The sequence below is a fragment of the Eupeodes corollae genome, chromosome 3 (assembly GCF_945859685.1).
Source record: "Eupeodes corollae chromosome 3, idEupCoro1.1, whole genome shotgun sequence".
NCBI lineage: Eukaryota > Metazoa > Arthropoda > Insecta > Diptera > Syrphidae > Eupeodes > Eupeodes corollae.
The window spans coordinates 27,863,730-27,876,338 of NC_079149.1; the positions used below are offsets into that span (position 1 = coordinate 27,863,730).

The window sequence follows — 12,609 nt, forward strand, 5'->3', positions numbered from 1 at the left end:
CCACACGATAAAAGATGGTTGTCTGTTTTAAATAAAATTGACATTTAAATACTCCTAATATTGGTTTGTATTTAAAAATATAAAAAGTTCAAAGATTAAGTAACTGCGTTAAATAATGAAAAATTATTATTGAATTGAAGTATTACATTTTTCTTCGTTTATAAAAAAAAAACTAAATCATTTTATTTTATTTTTCAGATCATGTCCGTGAGTTCAACTGTGGCAAACTGTACTACAGGACGTTCCATTTGGACGAAGATCGGGACTCATTATTCGTTGGTGCAATGTAAGTTACAATCCAAAAATGACTTTAAAAAAAATCAACAACCCTTAAAAAATATAATTCCACATTAATTTAACGCTCTGCCTATTTCTATTCTATTACAGGGATAATGTTTTTCGTTTGAGTCTAAAGAACATCTCAGCATCAGGATGTGATGTAAGTATAAATTTATCAAGCCTACAAATTTAATATATAATATAACCATCTCAACTCTTATGCATCTTAAAAAACAAAACAACCCTTAATAAAAAGTACATAATACTATACTTATGCCCACCTACGTTATTTTAAGCCAGAAATTTAAAATTTTCAGTTGGTAAATCCATCTGCCAACTGAAGACACAAACCTCAGATGATTAATGAACTCATTTGAGCCATCATTCAAAATAAGAAGGAAGAAAAAACCAAACCCTCTGTGTGGTAGTGGCGGTAATGGTAATTTCGAACGTGAACATGTATTCTGAAACCTCCAGCTCCTGGAGTATTATACTGCACGTTTACCTAGACACCGCCTACACTCGTGCTGCCATTATAGTCCTATTCCTTGCTAGAAGGATATAAGATATATATGTAACTCTGAAACAGAAAGTTAACGCATTCGCATAAATTTTCAATGAGGCGTACTTTGCTCAGCATCAACCTGTTTCTAAATAGATTTACATTTGAACCCAAAGAGACTTGAGAGTGAAGAGTTGAGTTTAGCGAAGCTGAGTCGAGTCTGAGTCGGGAAGCCCAAAATACAAAATCTATCACGGAAAAGCTAAAATAGAAAATAAAACAATAGAGAAACCAAACGTTATGACACGCAACAAAAGTTCCCCAAAGTGACGCGCCGCACACAACACACTTATCTCAAATATAAAAGGATATCCACCAATACCTACATAGAAGTTATATCCTTTCCTAGAACCATGTTGCCTTTTGTGTTGATGTGGGTTGGGGAGTGAATTTTTTGTCAGCCCTCTCACTGTGTTTCCATCCGCACCAGAAGCACCGGCATAATTAATTATTAAAACAAAAGCGGTAAAAGGTTCGCCAGGTGAATTTCCTTCCGTCAGTACTCGTGTTTGTTATAGTAGTTTGGAATGAAAGTTAGAACAACCGCCACGTATAAGGAATATCTTCCCTGGGTATATTCCCGTTCCTGCACTCCACAGAACAGACACACACCACGCAGGCAGACTTATAGAGTCTTAAATTTTTGGCTGAAAGCTTTAGGGGTTAGGGTTGAGAGAAAGAGAGCTTATGTAGTTGTGTAGAAGAACTATTCTATCCCGGGTCGACGAACATCACAAATTGTTGGTACACCTTTAGTCGTATATAAAATATATATCTGTACAGTAGATGAACTATCATGGGAATAAAATTCCGCCATTAAATCTATTCATGAGAGAGAATTCTTTTGGGACCGAACACTCAAAATGCTGACGCCTCACGCCCGCCCGTTTTTCCATCCAACCTGATATCTCTGTTGTGCGTTTTTTGGTTAGACGACTAAAATGGGCATAAAGGAATGGTTTTTGGTGTTGGTGTTGGAGTTGGAGTTGGTGCTGCTGGTGTGGTTTCAGGCTTTGCTGATGCTGCTACTGCTACTGCTACTGCTGCCATAGTCATAGTAAATAATGCATGATTTGGTTTTTACATGATGTTGTTTAGGGTTTTTCGGTATGGTAGAGCCTCAACGTGATTTATAAATCAATTAAGTTGAAAGCTATATCATGGAGTACATTCAGCAGATGAACTCAAACTTTACTCATAGTAGGTTAGGTACATTTTTGTTTTGGTTGCTCATTTTGTCCTAGAATCTAAAATTCTATGGTTTTTTGAAGATTTCAAAAACTACAGATATATACTCACCAGTGCCACTACTTTGACAGAATATAAATCCGAGCTTGAACCTTTTTATTTAACCAAGTCATCATTTTAAATAAAGTGGGAGCAAAACATAAGTTTTCGTTTAAAAATTCCAACATAAATATGAAATTTGCTCTAATGCATAATGGGTTTCCATGGAAAATCGAAAATGTGCCGCTTGTTGAAGTGGCTTTCTCGGGGGGCTTTGCAGTAGCTTATTCTGCCACTCCAATTTTTTAAGATCTTGTTGATGATTTCAAGCTGGAGAAAAAGATTTAGATAATATTGGTTGTTAGGGTTTACTTTAGTCCCTACAAGATCGAACGCACTTGTTTTTGTACCCCAAGATTAAGTCTAAAAACAGAATCTAAATTTCAAGATTTTAAACTATACCTGAAGAATTAGTTATATTCAAAAGCTTAAATGCCATTTAATTTCTTAAAAACCTAAATTTATTAATTTACTTTTCGAAAATTGTTAGAATCTTTCATTCAATTTTTGTTTGGAAATATTTTTGACATGTAAATTCTAACTTATTACTTAAGATGGCGCTACAGTCCTGCGTAAACCTCAGTAGCAAGATGTCAAGGATTCGAAGACTTTCCGGTCCGGAGCATTGGCATCCATGCTCTCTACAGCCGCCATTTCAGTCGTTGGACTTTTACCCTTTTGGTTAAACTTTCGTCGCTGTAGATCCCGTACAGCTCTTCGTTCCATCTTTTCCTCCATTCATCTTCTATGCAGACGGGACCGTAAATCATGCGAAGAACTTTCCACTCGAAACGACCCAAAGTGTTTTCATCCGATTTTTTCATAGTCCATGCTTCTGCACCGTATAGCAGGTCGAGGATGATTAGGGTCGTATAAAGAGACACTTTGGTAGCCCGCGAATGGGTTTGACTACTCAATTAGGAAAGAGTTTAAAAAGCTACAGTAGCTCTTTTCCTTTGCAAGAAAGCTATAGGAAGCAAATGGGGTTTTCAACCTCGCATAACCTACTGGCTATAATCATCGGTCATCCAACCAATACTTATGTACGGGGTTGCAGTATGGTGGACTGCACTGGAGAAAGTCACATACTGCGACAAACTCAGCAGAGTCCAGCGCACTGCATGTCTCTGCATAAGCGGGGCATTGAGAACCACACCCTCAACAGCGTTAGACACTCTCCTCCATCTGACACCCCTCGACATCTTCAGTAAACAAGTGGCAGCGAGTACAGCGATAAGACTCAACGCCTCATTTCAGTGGACCAACAATTCCATCATTTTGAACCTCTTTGGTTCTATACCAAAGTACATATAGACTACACTGTTCCTAAACCCCTATTTGGAAAAAACTTCCAGGTATCCATTCCATCCAGAGATGAATGGGAAGACAAAAAACTCCTGGATAACAAAAGTAATTATTTTTATACAGATTGATCCAAGACAAATGAGGGAGTTGATAGTGGTGTGAAGTCAGAAAAGCTTAATCTAAGCAGAAATTTTAGCGATCAAAGGGGTTCTCTCCTGGCTAAGAGAAAACGTGTTATCAACTTTTGATATCCGCATCTTCTCTGACAGTCACGCTGCTATCAAATCCCTTGACGGTGTGTCGACCAAATCTTTAACGGCCCTCGATTGTCGATCGTCTCTTATGGAGATGGAGCGGCAATTTAACATTCACCTCTGTTGGGTGCCGGGCCACAGAGACATGACAGGTAATTGTAGAGCCGATGAACTCGCTAAAAATGGAACCGTCATACCTATTTCACCTGAAAGGGAGAAGATAGGTATACCGATAGCTGCATGTAAACTTATGCTAATAGCAAATTCTAGGTAGCACAACTTACCAACATGCGCAGCCACAGAACTCATATGTCCTTCAATGGACCTAAAGCGCTCTAAAGACTTGTTATCTCAAAGCAGACTACAAAAAAGTGGTTGCACTGGTTCTTATTATTAGTCGTGTTTTTATAGGCTCTATATTTTCCTTTTTTTTCTTATATAAATCGTGTTTAGATATTTATAGTGGTGTTAAATTTCACTGAATAAGTGAACTTAATTTTGTTTTATTCATTAATTTTATTCAAATATTGTGTTATAATAGCATTTTAATCAATTTCAATTTTCTTGATTTTTTGTGATATTTTTGTTTAAAACTAAAGTTCTCCCCGGTAAGGTGTTCAGTATTTTTGTTTTTTCCAAAGTGTTCCCTTGTCCATGTGTGAGTGCTTTTTGTTTTCAATTATTTTATATTTGATTTTCCCCTACTTTCTTTGTTTGACTAGATTGATTCCACCTTATTAGTTTAATTTCATTATATTTTTGTCAACCGATTTTAAGGGCCTTGCGTAGGCCAGTAAATAAAAGCTTGGTTTAATTAAGACTTCTGTTGAAGCACGTAGGTACGAGTCCCGCTTCCCGTGGTATTTTTTTTTTATTATTTTTAATTTAAATACCATTGTATCTATTTATTTTTTTTGTATTATTATTTATGTTAACACTCCTTAGGAAATATGGATTCCTACAATAAAAACTGCCAAGAGGGTGCTAATAATAATCCTCTATATGCCTGTTTGGACCCTGTGGTAATCTTTACCATGCAAAATGCGTTGGTTCAACCAACGCTTTCATTGAAAAAATAGCCAATTCTAAATTTGCTTACTGGTACTGTCACGACTGCCGTAATCTCTCTGTATCTCAACTAGCTTTTAAAATGTCTTCTTTTAAGGCTGACATTTTAAAACTTTCTGAAGATTTTGAAGAGCTACTGAAGTCTTTCAACACTGCAGTTTGCAAATTAAATGCATACTCTGTAACCAATATCATGGTCGATAGTTCTACTTCGACTAATGATTTGGCACAGCCTATTCCCACTACTTTCTCTTCTACATGTGAAGATATTCTCGGCCAATCAGGTTCTGGTGTTAATAACGCAGAAAGTGTACCTGAGAAACAAAAGAAAAAGTCTAAGAAAAGAAGCCGAGAAAACTCTGAACCTGCTAGAAATTCTACCCCACCATCAAAAAGAACAAATGTCAACATCACTCCAAAACTTACAGATTCCACCAGAACTCCCAATATACCTCAAATTGTTGCCTCAGATTTAGCTTCCAATAGTGACACCGTTACAGGAACTGTAATAAACAACGTCATCCCTATCAAAGCTGTCTCCAAACCAAAAATAATTTTTATATCTCGTCTGGACCCAGTTACTACGCCAGAAGATATAACTTCCCACTTAGTATCTACCAAGAGCATACTTTCCAGCTCATCTATCAGGTGTACTAAGATCAGTAAACCAAAAAGCTTTGTTTCCTCTTTTAAATTAATAACGAATCCCACTTACTTTGACTCTATTTGCAACCCAAATATATGGCCCGAAGAGACTTTAGTCAAAGAATTTACTCAAATTCAAAAACAGGGTGTTTCTTTGAAAAACAAATCAAAAAACTTAACAGGCTTACGCTCTTCTACCAAAACGTAAGGGGACTTCGTAGCAAGACTACTGACATTTTTCTTAACTCCCAATCATTTCCACACGACGTATTCGTTTTGACAGAAACGTGGCTTAATTCAAGCTTTTCCGACACAGAACTTTTAAGTCAAAAGTTCGAAGTTTACAGAAAAGATCGTCATGTTGGTAATGCAAAGGATTTAGGTGGAGGTGTTCTCATAGCGGTAAAAATGCATATTTCTCTTCTTCTGTATCTTTTCCATTTCTATTATCAATTGAATTAACTAAGACTTTTTTTCATTTTAAACGTTTACATTCCTCCAAAAAGTTTGGAGTCTGTTTATAACGATCTCTCCTTGGCATTAGACTATCTTATTAATTTGTCCAGCTCTGACACAAATATCTTACTTTTAGGTGATTTTAATTTACCACACATTGACTGGATTCCATCCGAAGACGAATCCTGCCTTGAAGCCTCTCCTTCTTCTTCACAAATGGAACTATCTCTTCTCGATAAAGTCCTTCTTACTGACTTACAGCAAACAAGCTGTATTAAAAACTTAAAAAAACGAATTCTCGATTTAGTCTTTTCTTTTGACGCTATTAGTACTCTTGTTCTAGAGTCTAGATCAGGAATTACTAATATTGACAAATATCACCCCCCTTTGGACATTTTTTTTGACTTAAGTAATCACCTTACTAATCACAGTAATTCTTTTGATTGCTTATATAATTTTGATTTCAGAAGAGCCAATTTCCAGCAGTTGTCTGAAGATTTAACCATTTCTGGAATTGCTGATACACTAGCATTTTCTAACATTGACGAAGCAGTTTCAACTTTTTATAGGATCCTTAATTGTTGTTTTGAAAAAAATGTACCGATAAAGAAATCAAGAAATACAAACTTTAGCCATCCTTGGTACACGAAAGAATTGCGTTTACTGCGTAACAAAAGAAATAAGGCATGGAAAACGTATCTCAAAACTCTGTCTCCAGTCAACTTCTCTTTTTATGTTGAACTCTTTAACCAATTTAAATCTCTTTTTAATTATTTATATGCTTGTTATGTTACTGATATGGGCACCTCTTTGAAAGAGAATCCTAAAAAATTTTGGAATTTTGTAAACTCAAAGAAAAAATCAGATGGCTTTCCAGTTATCTTTAATTACAAGAACCTTTCGTTAGATAAAACTTTTGACATCTGTAACGCTTTCGCGACGAATTTCCGTGAGTCATTTGTTAATAGCCCTCAAGAAGTTGATGAAGTATATTTTCATAATAATCACACTTTTTCGCAAACTAGCTGTAGCCACATACCTGTGCTACAGAGTACGGTCCTTGATCTTTTATCTACGTTGAATGATGACTGCTCAGCCGGTCCTGATGGTATTCCCCCGATAGTTATTAAAAAGTGTAGTAATACTTTAGTTGAACCCCTTACGTTTTTATTTAAACTTTCCCTAAAAACAGGCAAATTTCCCAGTATATGGAAGAAGTCATTTCTTACACCAATTTTCAAGAAAGGTAACAAGTCGGATATAAGCAACTACAGGCCCATTGCAAAGCTTTCTTGCATTCCTAAAGTATTTGAACAAGTTGTTTGTGAAAGCGTAGCATATTTTAGTAAAAATATCATTTGCGAACAGCAACATGGTTTTGTGAAAAAAAGATCAACCGTTACTAATCTCCTCACATTCTCAAACATATGTTCAAACGCTTTAGAACAAGATTATGAAGTTGACTGTGTATACACTGACTTTTCTAAAGCTTTTGACCAACTAAGCCACAAAATTATTTTATTTAAACTTAAGGCTCTTGGTTTTCCACCATTTTTCTTAGCTTGGATTAAGTCATACCTTGAAAACATATTAGCTCCCTAATAGGTGTCCTTACAGGACACTGTCTTATAGGCAGACACGCAATACGACTTGGCGTAGCCTCAAATGACTTCTGTAGGAGTTGTATGGACGAAGAAGAAGAGGAAACAATCTCTCATCTCCTGTGCACTTGCCCTGCTCTTTCACTGAGACGCAAACTTCATCTGGGGGACTACTCTTTCGATAATCCCAGTGAACTAGCTAAATACGTAACTAATTTTAACAAATAATGTGTCAAAACAAAGAAAATTTCCATAGGTTATCCGAATTGTATTTTATTTAATATTAATTTATAATTTTTTGAAAAAAAAAAATAACTTTTTATTAAAATAAAAATATGAAATACTCTGAAAATATTATGTTGAGGGAAATGGTTTGTGTATTTGAATGAACTTATCGAATACACACCATTTTTTGTCGGTAAGCTAGTTTCATCCCAAGACACAACTCAACATAGGACAACTCATCCCAAAAATGAAAAATACTTGTAAGCAGACTTCACAAAAACAATTGTTTGTGTATTCAACTAGTTCGTGCAAAGCTTTTTCCTCTGGATTTTAATTTCATATTAGAAGAACCAGGATGGAAAATAAATTATCTGAAGATAAGAAAGAGGCAGAACATGTATGTTTAAATTTTAAAGCGATCGCCTATTGGCTGTGGTACCTTACGTAGGTGTCTAAAGGTTTAGATGTTCACATATTACGGCAGAGAATATTTTTTAAGTGACGTTAAGTTCACTCTATAATTGGTGCAGTTTAGAGGGTCTCCTTTTTTAAGTATCGGGTAAACAGTTCTTAGGTTCGGGAAATATATAAATAGAATTTTTATAACGTTCGTTGAATCATTAGAATCGTTTTAGAGACATTGAATTTTAAAATAAATGTTTTGTATACAACCAAAGAAAGAAATGTTTTTGACCATCATCAATTTAGTTCATTAGTGCCTAAAAAAAACGGGTTACGGACCTGACCGACCGATGGAATTGTTAGACTTGCCATGGACTTTCTATATTTTACCTCCGAGATCCTAAATCGGCGTCACTAAATTGGCTGACAATTCGATTTTTGAATTTAGTGTTTAAAAATGACATGAGTTGTGTGGCATCATCCTGCCACGAACTAAGTCGTTCAAGCGCATGTCTTCATTTTAAATTAAAAAAGCAGGTTTATATGGCTCAACCCACCGTGCGTCAACCGAAACATTGTTCGCAGCTTCATTTTCGAAGGAAAATGGTGAATTTTAATGTAAATGTAAATTTTTTAATGAAGCCCTGAAAAATATTGTTCACCACCTGTGATTTGTAGCTTTTGACACATTTTTTAACTGATATTTCATTATAACTGAACTATAGTTTCTTATAATTTTTTGAAGCTAACCACAAACGTTCATTCTCGTTTCCATAGAATCATATAAAAATCAAGCCTAAAGTTTCCAGAAAATGGCTTCATTAAAAAATTCTTTGAACAAAATAATAGGAATTTTTCAGTGTAAAGCTTTGTTTCTTGGAAAATCAAAAATGAAGCTGGTGATGAAAAAAAAGTTCCATGAATCTCTTTAAAAGGCTTAAAAGAAAAAGCTTCTAAGGTAACATCAGATGGATGTTGAATAAACTTGCCGTTACTACATGTTCATTATTTTTAATTAAATTAACAGTAGACTTATTCCTCAGAAGCAGAGTCCTTGATAGATGCATTTTTCGTGTCATTTCCTACTCTTCTCTGTCTGCCTGACAAAAATGTCAATCAAATAAATTAATTCTTAAAAACAATCAATTTTCATTACCATTCATTTTTCAGACATAATTTTTAAAACACACAAAATACTCAGTCGCGAAAATTCCAGGATCTGTTCATTCATCCAGGATTTGTTCATTCATAAAAAAAAACACAGATAAAAAGCCAAATCATTTTCTGCTGAATGGATGTAACTTCGCATATGTACAAAGTTCTTAACTTCAGACAGAATTGTAAACACCATCAACCTTTAGACGATGAACTTTATTTTTTTCTTCAGATTTGCGTGTTCTTTGCGTTGCAGACTCTTTTAAAATTGAGTCCTTGTTCGTGAGGTATTAATGCGTGTATGTTATTTTAGTAAGATGTCTTTCAGAAAAAAAAGTCCTATTCTCTGAGTGATGAAACTTGAACTCGGAGTAACGTGCCGCTAACTGCTTCAAGGCTTCTTCTACTGTTTTTTTTTTTAATTCTGTTTAATATTTAACATGAATTGCGACAAAAGACTGCGAGAGTAAGAGAATCCTCGCATTGTATCCTTACGTGCAGGTATGATTATCATCTTCGTCGTCTGGTTCCGTTTCGTCATCTCAGAGAAAAAAAAAACTTCCTTCAAACCCGACTATATTTTTTTATAGTTGTGTTGTCATTGTTGTCATTAATCTTTTTTATATTTTACTTATTTACATATACGCCGTACTATGTTCCTAGTACCGTTGATATTCTTGTCTCGTCAGAAGTTCAAAAAAAAAACAAGAGACTGGCGGGTGTTGTGTGTAATCCTTGTTAACTTTTTGTTAGGCTTATCTGCATATCTAAAGGCGATATAGGTATAGATATGTGCTGTGCAGTTACTTGACGTAGGTACTACTTCTTGCCAAGAGGTGTATATTGACTATGTTAATATCGTGTAAGACTGGTGGTATCCTGTACTTGGTGCGGATACGGATATGTTGTTTCTGTTTGATGTATCTATACATCCTGCCTACGTACCTACTTCACTGAAACACACAGGATGCTTTATCCTTTTGAGAATAATGATGGATGAAGACGAAATGTCATCAAACTGAATTGAACGTGTTAAAAAAACCATGATGTTTTATAAAAGAGTTTCTATCTTCAATATGGTGTGTCTTCAGACAGGTTGTCTGATGTCAGTTTATATTCATATTATGTACATTTATAGGCAGACGAAAGGGTGATAATGGTTTTCTTTTTTTTAGACTTTATCAAATTGAAATAACATTTAAATCATGTTTTCTTTCAAAAGTGACATTAAGTGATGTACATTGCATCAAACAAAATAATGTTGGCATTTTTCGTAAATTGAATTGGAATTCTTTATTCGATATAGCAGATAAACTTTTAGGCTTATGGCGTTGCAATAAATGGTTAAATGATTTATGGTTTGAGGAGTTATAAGAAATATTTTTTGACTTCTATGGAACACCGTGATATTTGGCTCCATTTCTAGCCCAATGCAATGTAGACAAAAGTTGTTACAAAACACTAAAGCACGTATTCCTTTGGCTTTTAATTTGTAGTTTATTTATAACTTTAGACAACACAAATTGGATGGTACTTTTTGTTAATCTAAAACTCTCTTTTGTCGGAAAATCATTTCCGATATTTTACTTCATTCTTGGTTTCATCACTTTTTCGTCAGAAGTTTTAACTTCTTCAATTCATTTACATCAGCTTTTCAAAGCAAACATTTCACTGCTATAAATATCTCAAATTATTTTCAAGAATGGCTACGATTTAGATGTCTACAAAATTAGACAATTTTGAAATTGAGATGACCCTAAAATTCAAAATTCATGTTCTTTGGTAAATTTGTCAAAATAAAAAACAAAAAAATAGACTATGTTCATTTTCTTGGTAATTATTATTTACTTCTTCATTTTCAAAATAGTTCATATATTTTTTAGAAGTTTACGACAACTTTTCTAAACAAACTCCTAGTATGCAAATATGAACAGTTTTCAACATTCTTAACATAATCTGCAGATGGTGAAACCTATTTTGCAAATATTAAATGATTCCAATTCAATATTTTAAAGGTTGCAAAGAGAATTGTTTAATATATGAGAATCTCCTGTATTTAAAAATTGGACTTAAGCTTATAAAATGGAAGCAGTCTTCTTTGCATTTATCATTGCAGAGTGTACAGAACTGGTTGAAATTGCAATTGTATAGTCAACTGTTGAGACATTCGCGTCTTGCTTTTAAAATTACTTTACTTTTCCTTGCGAATATAGGAACTATATGGCAAATTTTGCATTCGTGCAAAATTTCGAACTCGAGATTTTAATCAAGCATGATAATGACGATAGAACTCATAGAACCTTTATTTTGTTTTTTAATTTTCTTGTTAACTTATTTCAATAATTTATTTTTGAATAAGAAATTTATTACTTACTTCCTTACTTAAGGTGGCGCTACAGTCATGTGTGAACTAGGGCTTCACCCAACAAACTTCTCCATCTAGCTCGGTCCCTAGCTAGATGTCTCCAGTTTCGCGCTGCAAGTTGGATGAGGTCACCTTCCACTTGTGCGTGCCACCTGATCCGCCGTCTTCCTCCACTGCGCTGTCCTGTGGGTGTGGATTCGAAGACTTTCCGGGCCGGAGCATTGGTTTCCATGTGATCTACGTGTCCCAGCTATCTTAGTCGTTGGACTTTTACTCTTCTGGCTAAGTCTACGTCGCTGTACAGCTCGTACAGCTCATCGTTATATATTCTCCTCCACTCCCCTTCGATGCATACGGGACCGTAGATCACACGAAGAACTTTTCTCTCGAAGCGACCCAAGGTGCTTTCATCCGCTTTTGTCATGGTCCATGCTTCTGCACCGTATAGCAGGACAGGGGATGATAAGGGTCTTATAAAGCAAAACTTTGGTCCCTCGAGAGAGGACTTTACCACTCAATTGCTTTCTTAGTCCAAAGCAACAGCGGTTAGCAAGAGTTATTCTGCGTTTGATTTCAGCGCTGGTGTTGTTTTCTGCGTTTACAGCGGAGCTTAGGTAGACGAAGTCCTTGACTAACTTAAAGTTACGTCTGTCGATGGTGACGTTTTGACCGAGACGTCGGTGTTGTATGTCCTTTCTAGACGACAGCATGTACTTTGTTTTGCCCTCATTAACCGTTAAACCCATTTTTGCCGCTTCTGCCTCAATACTCACAAAAGCCCCATTGACATCACACTGAGTTCTTCGGATTATGTCAATGTCATCAGTATATGCCAGTAATTGGACAGACTTTTGAAAGATAGTGCCTCTAGTGTTGACGTGTGACCTCTGCACTATTTTTTAAGCACGATGTTAAAAAAATCAATGACAGCGCATCACCTTGTCTTAAACCTTTTTTGACATCGAAAGGTTCCGTTAAGTTGTTTATAACCTTTATGGAGCAGCG

General features: G+C 35.4%; 1 protein-coding gene across 3 annotated transcripts in view; it reads left to right on the top strand.

The window, feature by feature from the left end:
• Positions 1 to 12,609, top strand: part of LOC129948913 (semaphorin-2A) — a 420,780-nt gene that overhangs the window by 329,541 nt on the left and 78,630 nt on the right. For all 3 annotated transcript variants that reach the window (XM_056060061.1, XM_056060062.1, XM_056060063.1), the window contains 2 exons: positions 199 to 286; positions 388 to 439. In XM_056060061.1, the coding sequence (XP_055916036.1) occupies positions 199 to 286; positions 388 to 439 (140 nt within the window). The remainder of the gene's footprint in view (positions 1 to 198; positions 287 to 387; positions 440 to 12,609) is intronic.